We start from the raw sequence: 19,106 nt of genomic DNA, 5'->3' as shown, positions 1-19,106 counted from the left end.
ACAAACAATATTATGATATTGATGTTAACATTATATAATATATAGCTACAGCAGTATGCATTGTGTATTATAATAATATTACACTTTTTTTTGCACTTTTATAATATTCATAATAAATTAATAATTTAATACATTTGATTAATATATATTAATATATTTAATTGAAATTGAATTCATATGTTTGTCCCCATAAAGGCATACAAAATTATTAATGTTAATTATTACTAAATTAATGTTAATTATTACTAATGTCATATTTGCATGATATAAAACCCAACATATCATAATGGTTCTGTTTGTTTGTTTTTAATTGTTTTGTGTGATAAAATGTCATTTTGTTTTAACGATTTGGTATAAATTTGCCACAATATTATATTAATGTGAATATTTTATTATATATAATGTTCGTAATGTAAAATGAATATGATTAATCATAATATTGTTTAATATTATGCTAAGAACAATATTAGATTTTTTTTGTAATATGATGAAAAATTTGATAAATATTGAATACTATATTTGCCTCAGTAATTTTATGATAATAATATTGGATCTGATTTCATAATATTAAGAAAAAATTTGCTAACATGACAATGTACATATTGTCAACATATGCAGTGTCACTTTTTGTTGGTCAGCGCAAGCCAATAGTTTCCATTTCTGTGTTTCTATGTCTACACCATGAACAACAGCTCAGTTTTGGAGAGCTAAGAGTTAATTCTGTTTGGCACAGATGGCCACACAGTATAATCCTCTTTCAGAGGAGTCCCACTTCTCCTCCTCCTCCTCCTCCTCCTCTCTGGATGAAGGTCTGCCTGTGATAATTAGCCTAATGGAATGAATGACTGTGGATAGACAATATGCAGCTGTGGCATGTCCGTGGTTCGCATGGTCACGGATGAAAAGTGACATTCTTCACAGGAGGGAACGTCATGCTTTCAAACGCAGTGCCTGTTTCATCCTCATCTGTGTGAGCCGGAGGAAGGAGCACTCCTTTTTGTAAGAAAACCTGTTGAATTTTCTAGATGGATTACTTTAAAAGTATTGACAGCCCTTGAAGGTTTGGTGTTGGAGGATTTGGCAGTCGAGGAGAATGAACCTGCGCCTATAGGGTAAAGCCAATGTGTGGAATTAGGACAGACAATCAACATGGCTCTGTGAACATATTTGGTTAATAAAAAGGTCTGTTTTAGCTAATGGTTTTAGTGGAACATGCTGTCTGTGAAAAAATAATTTTCTTACTTAGTAGTTTTGTTTTCCAGTACAAATATTGATAAATTCTTAATTCAATATACATTTACTTTAAAAGAAAAATATGAATTTTTATTACAGTTTATTTTAGGTGACTTAGTTACATTGTACTTCAGTACTCAAGTACTGAGTAATATTAATTAACAACTATATAACTATGGGAAAAATTAAGAGACCACTCCAAGTTCAGAAATCCATGTTAAGTGGTCTCTTATTTTTTTCCATTGTTGTAGTTAGTTATAGTTATAATCATGTATAATTTACTGTTATTACTATAGTAAGTACATGTGGTAATGTGTAAGTATGTCACCTTAAAATAAAGTGTTACCAAAATATATTCTTGCTGGGCTAAGAAAAATAGTCTTGTTTGCCCTTTCAATTAAGTTTATGTTTCTGACCCCGTTGGCAGATATTTGTTCTTGTGTTCAGCTTAAACTAACTTAATTTTAATCTATTTTTCAGAAAACAAAACACAATATAAGTAATTTTGCATCTCAAGTAAATGTGCCTTGATTTAAGTATGCTTAGATATTTGTACTGGAAAAAAATGACAAAAATACAGAGGAAGAAAGTCATTTTTTTGCAGTGTGAACTAAGAAGTCTGAGCTAAAATAGGAAAATGCAATTATGGATTAAGGACTGAAGTATTTGTTTGTGTGAGAGCTGATAATAGGTTTCACAATGATGTTGAGTACTAGCAGATAAACTGATGCATTGCTTTGAATGTCAAACTTTCCAGTGGTTACAAAGGCTATGAGAATAGCTGTCATATTATATAAAGCATTTATTATTATTTAGTCACTTTTACAAATCTCATTTTAGAATGTTCAAGTTTTTTATGTTGAAAAGTGACTAATATCTAGCAGCTCTTATTTCTGTTACGATATTAAGTAAGTGTTAATTATCTTGGTATTATAGGCCTGTCAGTAGCATTATGGAAATCATTCTACACAGTTTTTAAGTTCTTTGCTAATTATTTAAATGAAACTGAACAGATGTACACTGTAAAACCCGCAAAGTTATGGTAACTCAAACCATATGAGGAAACCGATTGCCGTAAACCATTTAAGTTTAAAACCAGTAAGTATGAGTACTGTAAACTCATATACATTGAGTTAAATTCACTTATATTTTAGTGTTGGTTTAGTCAATCATAACAGTAAACTCAACTTAAAGATTTTAAGGTTATTTTATTCATTCAGTTTAAAACAAATCTTAGTCTTAACAACTATATTGTTACTTAAATGGTTTGAGGAACCCGACTGCAGTAAATGGTTTAAGTTCATCAAACTCAAGGTAATAAAGTTAAATAAGACTAAGCAAAACCTAACACTGTAAAACTCAATAAGTTCGGAATACTCAAAACATTTAAGTAAACTAACTCATTTTGTTAAGTTAGTAGAACTTAATTTTTGTAACAAGTGGGGCGGGGCCGAGAGCGGTGGAAGCGGAGCAAGGCCAGTGTGGTGCGCAGGTGTCTCTCATTAACAACAAAGAGTATAGAACCCAAGAGGCGGAACTCTTATCAATTTTGGGCATCAGCCACTAGGTGGCTCTCTGGTAGCATGGCCGCCATTATGGTGTGAAATTGCCAACTGGACCATAGAATCCTTCACATCTTACGCACCCAAAATCAGTGAATTTTACAACCAAATCAGAAGCGCAATTGAACATTTTTCATATTAAGTCAACAGTAAGTTTTATGGCACCAACGGTAAATGTTGTATTGTCTTATATATGTTTTATTTTACCAGTTGTGGAATCCAACCATTCATCCATCTGAGGTAACGTAGTTAGCCTACTTTATTATTTCCATTTTATGCAACTAAGATCATTTAAGATCATCATGTTTGCAGCGAACAATAGCCTATAGATCAGACCTAATGGAATAATAATAGAGTTACCCCACTATCTGGATTGAAATATATATATATTGTATGTTTTAATGGATCATGCTACAAGCATAATGATCTTATAATACTTGATGCATTGCTGTGTCCGTTATCGCATAATTCCCACTTTTGCTTTCATATACAACACTGCAAAAACAAGCTGTTATTTTCTGTTATATATTTATTGTACATCATTCCCAATTTTTCTGATGCATGTCCTTACTTTAATTCCATATGTTGGTATTAATTCAGTGTTTATAATGCTAATACTTGAACTTCAAAGAATTTTTAACCCAAACTGATTGGGTTTCTAGAGAGCAAAGGTTTTGTGAAAAAAGTGGAAGACATAAACACAAAGTCTGTAAAATAAAATGTTAAAAGGATTTGATGATCACTATTGATAGTATTTTATTCTGTGTTGTCATCATCCAGGTTGGATTTTAGCTTTAATGTACTTTTTTTTTTTTTTTTTAACAAAGCAGCTGATATTGCCATAGAAACTAGTGGACCGATGAGTCGCTTTCACGCCAAAATGGTGGAAACGCAGGGCTGCTGCTGGGCATCAGTGTTGCAATGGAACGTTCTATTGAGTTTCGCTTCTTGTTAGTGTATATTCTTTGTTAACAATCACATCACCAGCATCCTTCTCAGCCTCACCCCACTTATCTTAATGTTAGTTACATACAGTTCATTTACATTAACATCACATTCAGATCTTCATGTTTAAATGATAGATAGCTAATAACACATGCTATTATAACTATCAAAAAGATGTATATAATCAAACAACATACAGTATATATGGTCCTTAAAGTTTTGCAGCCCATCCTCAACATAACCATAGGCTCTACTCTTCACCACAATGGTAAACCTACAAAACTAACATAACAGAACCCCCTGTAAATCCCAACATAACACAACATTAAACACTATTTTATGTCTCCCTATGTTAATCTTGTGCAAAAACACACAAAATAAGCCTTAATTTCAGCATTTATTTATATAGTCTGATGCAAAGCATGCCGGGAATTAGAAATCTGCTGCAACTCAATCATATTAAGTTCAGCTTACAACAATGAAATTTTGAGTTCACTATTTTTTGAGTTTCTATTAAGTACTTTCATTATTATTTGAGTGAAACAAACTCATTTCATTTCATTAATTTCACTGTTCGGTTTTACAGTGATATTTGCATTTCAGATCTAGTGAAGGTGTTTCATGTTCCCTCCCTCTTCTCACACATATCCCATGAGTCTTAAACGTTCTTGCTTCAGTTTCAGTAATCTGACAGCGTTGTATTGCAGTTTTCTCCCAATGGGCTGCCAAGTTCTCACTTACTAATTGTGGAAATCATGTGTAGCACTTTCAACCATTAATTTAACCTTTAGAGATTTATAATTAGTGTCAAATATATATGTACAGTACACCTCTCAGAGATGTTTAGTAATTAATTAGCTCTAATTAAAGGGGTTTTGTGCTTGGTGTGCCATTGCAAGATTTGGCAGTGTTAGAAATCAAACATAGAACCTATAAAAACATCCGTATTAATGTTTCTTTAGCTTGCGGGTAATAGTGGGTCACTTAAGCGCACAGAGGATGTGCTGTCTTTTCCTGAGATTACAATAAGCCTGTGCTTTGGCAGTGCTAGAGTTAGCAACAATACTCATGTCCTGTAACACTATGGTAAAATTTAGTTTTTAAATGACTTGGCCAGAAAACAATCACCTAGAACACCCTAGAAACCACTCAGAACACCTTAGAAACTGCATAGCAATGTCTTGGCAACCACTGACAACACCTAATCATGCACAATAAGCATCAGTCCTCATCATTTGATACAGTCTAGTCAAATGCCTAGTTTTAAATGTCTTGCACTTACTCCTCCTGTTACAAATTAAAAGAATGTTCAAAGTGCTCTATGGTTATAGTACAGCATTGCAGGATTCTGAGAGAATAGGCAGCTATAGGCACTATTCACATTCACTTTCATCTCAAGGTTTCCTTTGAAACAGAATATAAATACATTTGAATTAAGTACCAGGTAGATATTATTGAGAGCATTCATTTTCAAACCATAAGGAAGGTTTACACTAAATATTAACCATGCAGTCAATTATTCTATGAAGAGTGCAAGTCTGCTATGTTGTCATTACAGATACAATATTTTAGGTTAAATGGTTGTATGTCAGATCTGGGTGAATTTGATGAAGCATGTAAAGGCCATATCAGGGTATATTTCATCCCCAAATAAAATGAAAGAAAATGTAATTTAATTGGGTCACACTTTAGATTAGGGTTCAGCTCTCACTATTAACTAACTATTAACTACGACTATTAACTCCTAATTACTGCTTATTAATAGTTAATAGTAAGGTAGGTATTAAGTTTAGGTATTGGGTAGGATTAAGGGATGTAGAATCATGCAGAATAAGGCATTAATATGTGCTTTATAAGTTCTAGTAAATAGTCAATATCTTAGTAATATGCATGCTAATAAGCAACTGTTTGAAGCAACTGCATTCCATATCTTTATATGAAAATAAACAAGCTGAAATCACTCCTCCTGAAAAACTTGAATTGCTTTTCTATAGCATTAAGCCTCAAATGTCAACTATACATTGGTTTGGTTTCTTCTTTATATAAAAAGTAAACATATGCATGGTATTATAATGTTATACTAAACTCAAAATTAAAACAATGGAAACAAAAAACTTAAAATAACCTAAAACAAACAACAACATCTTAAGTACGCAGACTAATGTAAGTGGTCTTTTTTTTTTGGTAATTGTGCCTATGAGTGATTTTGTGGCATCCGTAATTGTAATCATGATTAGAAATTTGATTTATTGTGCAGCCCTGCATTGTAATATCAAGTGAGACATTTGTGAGATTCACCAATAGTGTCTTGTGATTGTTTGTAGTTGTTTATTATTAATATACCATCATCAGTGGCATCTTTTGCCAGTCAGCAGATATAAGCAGTAGAACTGGAGAGAATTTGACAGCAGATGTATTTTCAGTCACTGTGTGTGGTGCATCATTCATAAATGACATGTTTGTAGAATAAAACAGCCTGCCGTCAGGGGTCAAAAAGCAGACGTCTCGTAGCTCTGCGCATCTCTGTTTATGCAATCCTGGTGTTGCTGTCATGTGTCTCACACTCCCCTAAAGTTCAGTGAAATCTCAAGATGATTAGAGAAGCTTTTCGTTCTATCCTTAGCTGCCAAAGTGCCCTGATTAGTGGCCAGACTGTTTGTGGGAGGGCTTGTAAACGTGTGTCCCTGTAGCAGTCGTGTGCTTGGATGTTACCTGGAACGTTACTCTGCATAGTCAGATTTTATTTTTATTTTTCATTTTATACAGTTTTTTAGCATCAGATATGATAATGTATTCTGAAAATGTAAGTATATTGTTCACATTACATAGATTTTATATATTATAGTTTTTTTTTTATATTGAGCTGCCTGGCTACAGAACTAATGCTATTTATATATATATATATATATATATATATATATATATATATATATATATATATATATACAGTATATTTGATAAAGTGAATTGTTCAGTGAAAACATGAGTCAATATAGATCAATTGTCTACATTTATAATTAGAATATAGAATGTCATTTTATTTAGTCTGGACTGTCATGAAACTACCTCCAGGTGCACTTTTATTTTTTAAACATTTTATTATAAGAAATCTGGTAAAAACCTTTTTGCTCTCAGTTTGATGCACATACAATGATTTTGTGCACAAATTTTGCTCAGAGATGATGCTCTTGAACTTCAAATGTTGGATTAAAGGACTAATGTTAGCTATTAAGGACTGAGATCTAAATGCAATTTAAGCTATGCATGAGTGCATGAGATTAACTTCTGAACTGGGGCCTAGTTTTACTGCTGCTTATACTAAACAACATGTCATTTAAAAGTGTGATACAAGTTTGACTGAAAAATGGAAAAGTCCTCATGGCATGACTAGATTACAATTATCACAATATCTGTGTTTTCTGTAATACCATGGTGTTCTTTGGTACTTTGGAGTACCATGATAATGCCATGGTTCACTGTATGAATATGCTAATCATACAGTTCCATGGTATTGTATAGATTAAAGTACCATGGTACTTCACCAGTATTTTGTGATGTTGAACTATGTCTTTAGGGTGGTTCTTTGCGTCCACATCATGCTGTAAAGTCGATTATGAAATGGTTAGATCCAGTCCTTGATTCTGATTGGTCAATAGCTGTGTTTTATTCACGATAAAACACAGCTATTACCGCTTCACCCATTGGTTCTGTGTATTAATACACAACACCCTTAGAAACCACTCTTAGCAACGCAAACGTATATCAGTTCTTAATTGATATTGTTCATTTAAAGGCCCACTGAAGTGTCTTGGAACATGTAGCATTATTCAATGTGTTGACGTAATTTCAACTGAAACAGGAAGACAGATCGAACAGCTCCGCCCCTTTTTTAAAATAGCCAATAGCTTTTCGTTTATATCACAGCATGGCTAGAGCTGTTGAGCTAAAGCTTTAGTTTCCTTCTAATCTCTAACTGTTTCTCCTCCTAATCTCCTCTATATCGATTTAAAATGCATTCTGAGTTTAAATGGGTCCGCCTGCTTTCAAACACTCCTGTGTGTACTGTTTCTGTTTGAGCACTCTGAAAAGAGCCTCAAAGATATCTATTTACAACATGTTTCTGAAGCGGTGATCATTGTAGCCAATCACAGACATATCTTTTGAGCATGCGAACACAGTGGCCAATCAGAAGTGTTTTAGAATACCCTCAACAGTACTCAAAATGCTAGGGGGAAATAGTGGTATCATCACATTTTTTAAATTTCAGTACCAACTTGGTACCAAAGTTGGTACTTTTGACAACCTTAGTTTAGTTAAATATACTGATTACAGACTGTGGTTTCTTGGCAAATCTGAGCACAATTTGAGACATTGTTGAAGCCTCTTCTCAAACCCTACAACAGAGACATTATTAGGGTCTCCATTTAATCAAATTTCTCTCTAAATGTATGTTATATAAAGATTTTTCTTTTTATGCATTTGAATTTGTAATTTGTGTTGATTGTGAGTTTCAGATAATGTCACTCACATTTCCATTCTCTTCCCCACAGTTTGAATTGACGTGGAGGAAAGATGCCGAGGGCGGCCCCAGGCTCCTTCGACGCTGATACCCATTTTCAAAATGAACAGTTTCCTCATCCTCCAACATCATCTTTTGGCTCCAGTGTGAAAGCGGCCAGCTCAGCCAAAAGAATTACCTTCTACAAGAGTGGCGACACTCAGTTCAAAGGGGTCAAGATGGCCATCCATAAACGCAGCTTCAAATGCTTTGATGCCTTATTGGATGACCTTTCCCAAAAGGTTCCTCTACCTTTTGGTGTGCGTACTATCACGACCCCCAGGGGCACCCACAGCATTAAACATTTAGAGCAGTTAGAGGACGGAGGCTGTTACTTGTGCTCTGATCGCCGCTACGTCAAGCCAATCAACATAGAAGCTGCAGGGAAGAGGCCAGCGGTCTGGCACCACCACAGCCACCCACATAATACTCGCAGGAAGCCCTCCCGACCTGAGGAACCCCCCATGGGACATCAGCACCACCATCGGCACCCCAAAAGAATTGTTCTAGTGAAAAACAATGACCCTGCTGTTAGGCGATCCATTGTTCTGAGCAGACGAACTGCTCGAAGTCTTCGTGTCTTCATGGACGAGATTTCAGAACTCATGCAGTGTCATGTCAAGAAACTCTACACTCTGGAAGGACGCAAGGTCAGGGAGGATTTCATTTCTTCAGCCATTCTTTAATTAGCCAGGTCAAGTATTTTAGGAGGCAGATGTCAGGTCAGGACAGAACAGCAAGCCCTGGGAAATAAAAGTTGTTCTAGATACTAATCTAATATGCATCTTAAAGGGATTTACCGTACTATTTTTTTTTAAAAAATGTGCGTACTATCATGTTGTTCCCCATACATATGATTTTCTGGTAACACTTTAGTATAGGGAACATGTATTCACTACTAACTATGACTTATGGCTTTTCTCTCAATACACTCCTAATTTACTGCTTATTAATAGTAATTTAGTTGTTAAGTTTAGGTATTGGGTAGGATTAAGAATGTAGAATAAGGTCATGTAGATTAAGGCATTATTATATGCATAATAATTACTAATAAACAGCCAATATTCTAGTAAGATGCATGCTAAAAAGCAACTTGTTAAAAAAACCCTAAAATAAAGTGTTACCAATTTTCTTACTTCTGTGAAACACAAAAGGAGAAATTAAAGTATATGTACATTGTTCTTCCATATATATATAGTGACCAGCTATACATGCATAAACCGTACCAAAAAGGACCAAAAAGCACCATAAAAAACAATTCATATCACTTGTTTGCTAGTGTTCTGAGGAACGGATCAAAATTGTATTAAAAAGTAATTATTTACTGAAAATCTTGCCCTCCACCATAGCTCTAATATCTTCTTCATGCATGCACATTTTCCGTATTGATTGATTGCCAATGGTTTTTATGTGTCTCATAACTAAATGTTTGAATGTGTGTATGCACTATTTTAGCACTGTAGGGCAGAGTTTCAGCAAATAATGCATTTTTATAACAAATTTTGTGACATATTTATCCTTTTTTGAGTGTGACAACCCCATGCAATGCTCATATACAGTAGTATGTAAAAGAACTTTCTGCAAAACATCTACTTTTGTGTTTAATGAAAGTCATACAGGTTTGAACAGATATTAAGAGGATGAATAAATGACTCCTGGGGCCGTATTCACAAAGCGTCTTAAGGCTAAAAGTAGCTCCTAACTTGCCGATTTAGCAGAAACTCTTAAAAATAATGGGCTTGTCAGTCCTAATTTTAGGAGTCCTAAATTTTTGCTCTAAGAGTATTTCACAAAGCATTTTAGCACTAAAACTAGCTCCTAAGTCTGTGAAACGATAGGAGTAGTCAAGAGGACTCCAAATCACAAACAATCCTAATACAACTAAAGACACTGTACACCATTGAGGCAATAGCGATAGAGCCTTAGGTGCTGAACCTCTTCTTCATAAATGTAATACAATGATTTATAGATTTGAATCTACGATGAGACGCCAAAAATAGGCCTAAATCTTTAACAAATAAATAAAAATTGTCAGATTACTTTTGGCAGTGGTTTTCATGACCTCACATTTAAAAATGATTGAATAGAGTAAAACAAAAGAATAATAATAATATGCTAAGTGTATTTTGGTGTGCTGTCCAAGGGGATCGAGGGCTCCGAGCTTGGAATTTAGCCAAAACCCAAAGTTATCCCCATATCCCCAGCCGAAAGTGGAGTGTGGTGGCAGAGGGATGCAGAAAACTGTTGAAGTAACAATAGGCGAGTCGGCTCTCGTCTGTGTATATATTCCTCCTCTCGAGCTGATTAGAAAGACCTTTTGAATGTGTTCCTATCAAAATTTGTTTATAAAACATCATTTGTCGCTAGAATTCTGCATTCTCTTGAAATGCAGACATCCAAGAGGACAATTACTAGTTTAATTAGTGACACTTGAATATGGTAACGTTTTATTTAAAAAAAAAAATTATTTGAATAGGGCAATATTTGTGTTTTAAAACCTTTATTTTAATATGGAAACATGATACCTCATTCTACAATATTTCTATGATTAAATCGCTGACTCCTCCCCCATCAGCCAATCACGGCATGCATAGTCCATAGCAACGAGATCAACCCCGCCCTTACTCTTAGTTTAAGACTTCAGTCTATTCCTTAGTAAAAGTTGGTCTCCGCAGCTTTGTAAATAGGTTTTAAGAGAAAACTAAGAACTTTTACTGCTATTTAGAAGAACTCTTAGTGGTAAGATAAAATGTTTTGTGAATACGGCCCCAGAATTCTAAGTACTGGTTTAACTATTTCTTATCATTTAAGCATTTCGTGTTTAATTGGTTGATTTGCATATTTACATAAATGAATATGCTGCTATTGTCATTGGATAGAACCATTATGTTTGAGTTTTGATGATTTAAGACTTCATAATTCTAAAATGAGTCTATTTAGTGAAACTGTGTTAAGCACCAGTCACTAATAAGGTTAAATTTCAATTAAAATGTTGATTTTAGAAGGTAGCTGCCTATGTAGATAGTAATCGTAAGTATTCGTCTCTAAGTGGATTTGACTCATATGTCTTTTGTCTATATACTGCTCTCTATAGATTGACAACATTCAGAGTCTGATGCAGTGCCCTAGTGTGCTGGTCTGTGTGGGTCGAGAACCCTTCAGACCGCTGCTCATGGAAAGCTTAAAGAAGCTCTCAGATGAAAAGCTTCCAGGAATGGGCACAAGGTCTCACTCTAGTATCTGCAGTGAAGGTCATGAAAGCAAAAAGAATGGTAAATATTTTCTCTTATTGTGTCCACAGTTCAGGTTAAATATTGTTTACATTTATTTGTTTTAGGTGAATCATTAAAGTGATTAACAACCCATCTACCCACGTGTCTCTAATAATAGAATGAAGGTGAAATAATCCACCTCCAGCTCAAATGCAGTTAATGTATTAGCAACGCTGGTGAATCAAGAACCTGTTTCAAATATACCTCATTATTTTTGCATATTGAAAATGTTATTATCCTTAATGAATTAATATTTTTTTCTATTATTTTGTTTTAACAGTTAACTTTGGCCTGGAGACAAAGAAAAGCATTATCCATCCAAGATCTGACTCGAGTAATAGATCTACAAGATTCTCTCTTTCTTCAGAAAAGTCCTATCAGAATGGAATATGTATGACACCAGGACAGTCCGGTTGCGTCAGCTCCTGTCCTTACGTTAAAGAACTCGTAGTGAATGATGACATTGAGAAGAGAGTGCTTGTTAACAAAGATGGCAGCCTTTCTGTGGAGATGAAGGTTCGCTTTCGGCTCTTCAACGATGAGACTCTCCAGTGGTCCACCGAGATCAAAAAGTCAGCCACAAAAGTGAATAACACTGGCTCCATAAAAGACGGTGATTATCTTCAAGCTAAAGCTGAGTATTCAGACCCAGACTCCATCTCTCCATCTGAAGAGACTGATGAAGCCTTTGCAACAAAGTTGCATCAGAAGCATCTTGAGGAGACACTTTGTCAGAACTGTTGCAACCACTGCCAAGAGTATGACATCTGGAAAAACCCCATGCATAAAGACCCGGTGGCCTGCAAATCACCCAGTTCCAGTGGATCCTCTCACAGAGTTGTACGCAAAAAGTCATCAGTGGATAGTACGCACACAATTTCTCGCTCCAGCGGGGAGTACACTGAGCATGTGGTGGAAAAGGCCTCATGCTTTCAGCAGACAATGGAGGAAGGGGACACCAGAGTAGAATACTGTGCAGTAAGTCGTTGCTGCAATCGAAGTGAAGTGTCATCTGCTGGAATCACGTCAAAAAGCCAAAGATCTTGTGAGGACGGCTGTGAGAGTGACATTAAAAGTAGATGTTCTCATACTGAACCTGAAATCTCTCCTATGCCACATTGTGAGGTCTTTAAGGTCATGGAAGAGCGTCCAATTTCTGCAGTCAGCAACTCATCCAATGTGCTTGAGTCTTTGAAGGAAGATCAGGATGATGATTATGATGACCTGCCTCCAAGCATCTCGAGAGCAACAGACTGGTCTCAAAGTGAAAGTGATGATCAACCCAAATGTGCTCATTGTTGTGGCTGCCAGTCTTCACCAAGATCTTATTTGTCCCCCAGACCTCCAAGTAAAGAATCAAGCAGTGTTGTTAACTCACTGAAGCTGAAAAAGTATAAAACCACTTTTGCAGCACCAGTAGAGCCAGACGGGATGAGTACGACATCTCCAGTTTCAAAAGTGTCCTCCAGGTCCCATCCATGTCATTGTGGAGCCATAACCCCAAGTTCAGCTGCATCTGGTCAGCAGCACAGGCCTGAGGGGAGGGCTTGTAGTACAATTTCTAGACATAGCCAAGTGTCTTGTAAATCTAGAGGCAAAGCAAGCAACCATGGAATCAATGCATCAAATGCTCTGGAGATATGTGAAGGTAATGCTGAAAACAGATCTTTAAGTCCCACGTCAGGTGTGTCGAGAAGATCTGGCAAGTCTTCTGTATGTTCATGCAATCCAGAGGGGAACGATCCAGAGAAAGCTGATTCCACATTGTTGAAGTCAAACAAATCTGCTGCATCCACTTCAAATGCTCATGAAAACTGTGAAGCTGTTAATAATACATTGGAAGTGGAAGCCACACGGGAACACTCTGAGTCTGCACTGTCTAAAAATTCAAATGCCTCTTCTACTTCAAAAATCTCCAAAAGGTCCAACTGCTCTGCTCATGAAATGTGTTCTATTGGGAAATCATTGAAATATGAACATAATGAAGCAGAAAGAGTTGAAGAAAGAACCAAAAGTGCCACATCAGCAATGTCAGCCAGGTCAGACTTTATTATTTCAGAGAGAGAGCCCACACCAGCCTTGGTCCTGACAGAAACAGATGAAGCAGAAGAAAAAAGCCAAGAAAGAGTTGTCAGCCCAATTTCTATGCATTCAAATTTATCAACTATATCGAGGACGTCCTTCAAATCAAAATCTGAATATTCAGAGAAAGCTAAAATGCCTAGATCTTGTAGTCCAAATGATTTCAAAGAAGTGCCATCAAAGTTACTTAATCCTCAGGGTGATAAATCAGCAAGTGCTGCTGCTCAAAATCATACCATGTCAGATAATCATTGTGGACAAGACACAGAGTTTCTTCAAGAAGTGAGATCAGCTAGTGCCATGTCTAATAAATCAAATCAATTTTCTGAACATTCATCACATACATCAGAGCAAACAACTAGGTCTGTCAAATCGTGTTGCGACTTACAAGACAAAGCCACTCCAAAGTCCAGCCTTTTTGATATTCAGTGTGAGCCGGAAACTGAAGTAACCACAGGAGAAAGACTATGCAGTTCACTGTCCAACTCCTCAAAAACTTCTGTAAAGTCAAATGTATCCTCAAAGCATTCACCCACAGAGTCTAAATCTACGGAAAGAGTTCACAGTGCAATGTCTATTAAAACAAATGCATCTAAAGGGTCATGTAAGTCCTGTAAATCAAACCACAACTTTTCAGAAAACACAGTTACCTCAGTACCAAATGATGTAACACCTGAAGAATGTGCAAGTCCAAAAAGCGAGTCAAAGAGAGCTACCAGCACAATGTCTCAGACCTCAGAAAAGTCTAATGCCTGCTCTGAAAGATCTGTCAAATCCAGTGCAAAGAGCCCTGCATTCCAGAAAATGGACAATGGCAAAGACATGATACAGAATGCCTTAACTGTGACCTCTCCATTACCTAGGACAAAGAGGTCTCCATCTCCTAGATCAAACAATGACACTGAAATTAAGAAGACTAATAGCAGAGCAACAAGTGGGATGTCAGTAAGCTCTAATGTATCATTGCAATCCCAAATATCCAGTAAATGTAATTGTCACTGCTCCTCAAGTTGTAATTTGAGAGAGACAAATCCTGAGAAGCTAAAAGAGGATGCCAAAGATGAATCTGAAGAAAGCTTGTCAGGAAAATCGAAACTATCAGCTAAATCTCTTATCAATAACATTACATCTTCAGGCAACCAGTTAGATGAGCCTCTAAGCCCGACATCGACAGCATCTGTTTCTCTTGGACTAGGAGAAGAGCACAAGGGTGAAGACTTTGATGAACAATCAATCAGTGGCATATCTGCCACCACAGAGGACGGTGGACATAAGATAAAGAATGTAAATGGAGTGGATGCTGAGGAAAGGCCAATGACAGAAATGTCTGTGAACTCTGCAATTTCAGACAGTCCCAGAAAGTCCCATCACAAGAACTGCAAGACTCCTGTTCAAGCCCTCTCGCCTGTCTCAACTGCAAGCATCATGTCAGCAGAACTGAAGAAGAGAATGTCAGGAAGCCAGTTAAATGAAAACAACATCAGAGTGCCCTCCACTTTGTCACTGTCATCTTCACGAAGTAAGTCACCCTCCAGAGTTTCACAGAGAAGTGCTAAAAATACAGTTATGAAAGAGAGAGATTGTGAAGCTGTCAACAACACCAACCATGCAGAAATGACTGAAACGTCCTCAAAACATGACCAAAGTGAAACAGCTTCTGGAAAAGCTACACCAGCAAGTGACTGTTTACACTCTTCAGAAACTCTTCAAATGTCTAAAAATAGCCAAAGTACTAGAGAGAGTGATAAAAGATCTAAATGTTCTTCCCAATGTTTGGAAATAAATGGACTGAATATAAAATATAACAGAGACAATGATGGGGGGATGGTTAAGTCTCTTAAAACATCCACATCAGAAAGAAGATCTGTGAAAAATTATACATCCAGGCCGAATTCAGCAGTAATGTCTGATATTTCCCAAAATTGTAGAAGTCTACCACAACAGATGCCAAACAAGAAAAAAGCATCAGACAATCATCCTGATTCCTCAAGTGACAGTGTTTTATCTCAGGCACTTTCAGCAGCAGATTTGTTGAGAGATATTATTGATAATGCTAGACCAGTGAGTAGAGGATCAAAGTCAGTTACCTCCAGCAAAAATGTTGACAAGGTAGAAAATAAAAGCCAAAAAAGCAGTAGGAGCAAACATGAGGAAGTCAACAACTCATCAGATTGCAACAACAAGGAACTGGTGCCGTCATGCTTACCGAACACTTCCCCTATAGAAGTTGTGAATGACTGGCTTAGGAACATTCCCATTGAAGGCCATGTTTATGAAATGGATGTGGAACTCACTGAATATATGACCCTAGCTCAAGGTGTTGATGAAACTTCTGAAAGGGACAAAGGTGAGGAACCAGAAAGTATAATTGAGGTAGAGGAACCTTGTGAGGATCAAGCAGGCGAGAATCATATTCAGCAGGAGACCAATGACAGTTGCGGTGAAAAAGCACAATTGGAAACTCATGAAATGGATCCTAACCCTGAAGCTTTAACCAAACAAGACAGTTTACAAAAGCAGTGCCATTCTTCGGTTCAGGTCATGAAGGTTTTACTGGGTCCAAAACTAGACAGATCCACTAGTTTACCTGAAGTCTCCCCTGTTTATGGCAGAAGATTAAGTCAGTCTGCTCAAGGACTGTTGGACTGCCTTGCAAATTTACGATTGATTGACTCAGACTCTAAAAATGAAAAACATCGTAAATATAATGAAATCATGATGATTCTACAGTCTCTCTGGCTCCAAAAGCCCTCTGAGGATGAACAGAAAAAGCAGAACACAAAGGAACATCGGTCCGAGGATGAATTTAACCCACGGTCTTCATCTGGGGTTGATGTAAGCGGTGGCTCCACTGGCTCTGTTAAAGGTAGCATGAATGGCGTAGTAGAAAAAATAGAGACAACTCAAGGCACAATACCACCAATTGCCGAACGAGAAGCCTCAGTGCAAGATAAAGATGAAGAAGAAAATGAGGAAAAGTCTACAACTCCTGCATTTGAATGTTTAGATCCATCCAAAGTTCTCTCAGATCCAGTTACTCCAGACATTGCAGAGCAAGTACAGGGGAGTCCAGTAAATACACAACTAGATGAAGACCAAGAAAATGGCATATTGCACAAAGAAGATATTCAAAGTAGTGAGAATATGAATGATTCAGATCAAACACCACAAACAACCTCTTATAAGAGCTCTGGGAATGAGAGTTACACAATGAAATCTCAAGAAAATACAAGCTCAGGAACTCCACCGTCTGTTCAGAGAGCTCCGCTTACCAAAAGAGTTTCACAAGACCCAGATCCCATTTGGGTACTGAGCTTATTAAAAAAGTTAGAAAAGCAGTTCATGTTGCACTATGCAGATGCCATGGCAGAATTCAAAGTGAGGTGGGATTTGGATGACAACGAGATGCTCGATACAATGATCAGCGAACTAAAAGAGGAAGTACACAAACGGATTCAGTTAAGTATTAACCGTGAACTGCAAAAAATCCAAAGTCGGGCTGGTAGGGGTCCGAGACCTCCGGGAAATACTCTATCAAGAGAGTCTACGGCCCAGACTGAGCAGCGACGCAAACGTCTTCGGGTCATGCGCAATAAGTCCATCTCCATGTCAAGGAGTGATGAAAATTACAATGCTTCAGGTACAGAAAACAGTGATCAACGCAGTGATGATGAATACTGCCCATGTGATGCATGCATGAAAAAGAAAATGGCATCCAGAGCAGTCCAGCAAGCTCAGGCTTTGAGTTTGGCTCCAGTTATGATGGAATTTGATCTGCGGAAAATTTTACAAATGAAAAAGGATCCAGCCAAACCTCTAGAATCAAAGCCAGAAGAACAACGTACAACCAACTTGACTTGTGGAGTGGATAAAGAAGAAAAAAACTTAGAAGTAGTTCATGAAGAGATAGAAGATACGAATAACGATACTAAAGGCCATGATGTTGAGATGGCAGATCAAGAAGAGCCAGATGGTGCTCTTAATGCAGTAGACAAAGGCAAAAATGCACACAACATCAAAGATGTATCTTTAGACTCTGAGAAAAGAGATCCAAATGAAGAGGAAACAAATGACAAAAGAGAGTCTGGTGATGTGGAAGGTGATGAAGATGAGGAGAAAGAAGGTGAGCATGTGAAAGAAGTTGTAAATGGTAAGACAGACACTGGGGGGAAAGAGGAAGTAGAGTTTGTTGAGGAAGAAACTGAGAAAGGAGATACAGAAAAGGATGAGGAGGAGAAAGTCAGTCTTAAGGAAGATGCAGAAAACAGTGATGCAGCTGCAAAGGCAGAAAAAGAGAATGAGATGACAGAAACTGGTGAGGAAACCGAATCAGGTGACAACGGAGCAGAAACTGAGATTGGGGAAGAGAGTACACAAGACAAGTCTGCAGAAGATGGTAGTGAATCTAAGTCAAATAAAGAGTATACACCTGAAACTACCGAAGATGAAAAGTCAGATGAGACACCAAATGAAGAGTCTGCCAGTGACAAGAATGCTGATGGAAACCAAGATGGATCTGAAGAGGACAATGGGACATCAGACACAGGACAGGACGAGGACCAGCCTGAGGGAAAAGCCAATGTGCCAAAGGTAAAGATCGAGGTTGAGGTCAGAGGAGACACAGAAAATGAAACGGACAAATGTAGCTCTGTTGAGGAAGATTTTGAGAATGATAAATCTGATGAAACCATTGATGATGGCTGTGAGAGCACACTACCAAAGCAGGTAACAAGAACATCAATGGAATCTCAACCAGGATCAGTGGAGAACTGCACAAATCAGACAGCGCAAGCTAAACTGAAAGATCTTCAGAGTTTCATGGAGAGTGTTGAAAGTCAAGGAGACAACATGGTTGTGATTACTAAACAACCACCATACAAAGAGCCACATGGACCAGGAAACCAAAAGGACATGTGCAATGGCTTGACTGAATGGCAAGTGTCTCCTAAAATAAGCAACAGGACCAGTATACAAAAGAATACAAAGGATGGACAATAATGTTATGGTAAACAATAAAAAAAAAATCCTTTGAAAAACCCTCATATAAAGCACTTTATTTTTGATTACTTATGTTTTTTTTAGGTGGGAATTTAATGTTTAGGATAATTAATCTGAATTAAGTAATTGAACCTGAATTAATCAAAGACATCTAAAAAAACAGCTAAAGAGAACTTTGAAGAGATTTCGAAACTATATATTGTACAGTTCTGTATATTTCCACGTAGTCAAGGTATTTTATTGAAACTTAAAAAGTTAAAGAGACCAGACTTTTATTGACTTCTATTTAATGTATGGAGTCATATACACAGGCAGTGAAATACTGCATATACAGAGTCTCACAACAGCAGAATAATGTACATTTTACTGATAAATGTTGAATTCTCAGGGTGCTGAATGTTAAAAGAATTATTATATACATGCATTGTTCAACCAAACCTCAACCAAGGTTAGCAT

The 19,106-nt window shown here is 36.9% G+C and overlaps 1 protein-coding gene across 1 annotated transcript; it reads left to right on the top strand.

Moving 5' to 3' along the window:
- The first annotated feature begins 8,312 nt into the window (after positions 1-8,312).
- Positions 8,313-18,650, top strand: rp1l1a (rp1 like 1a). Its single transcript, XM_067368469.1, has 4 exons — positions 8,313-8,948; positions 11,393-11,570; positions 11,851-12,621; positions 12,691-18,650. The coding sequence occupies exons 1-4, from the start codon at positions 8,313-8,315 to the stop codon at positions 18,648-18,650; spliced, it is 7,545 nt and encodes a 2,514-aa protein (XP_067224570.1).
- Positions 18,651-19,106: the final 456 nt, after the last annotated feature.

This window comes from Chanodichthys erythropterus, chromosome 18, assembly GCF_024489055.1.
Source record: "Chanodichthys erythropterus isolate Z2021 chromosome 18, ASM2448905v1, whole genome shotgun sequence".
Classification (NCBI taxonomy): domain Eukaryota; kingdom Metazoa; phylum Chordata; class Actinopteri; order Cypriniformes; family Xenocyprididae; genus Chanodichthys; species Chanodichthys erythropterus.
This window is presented reverse-complemented; position numbering and strand designations above follow the sequence as displayed.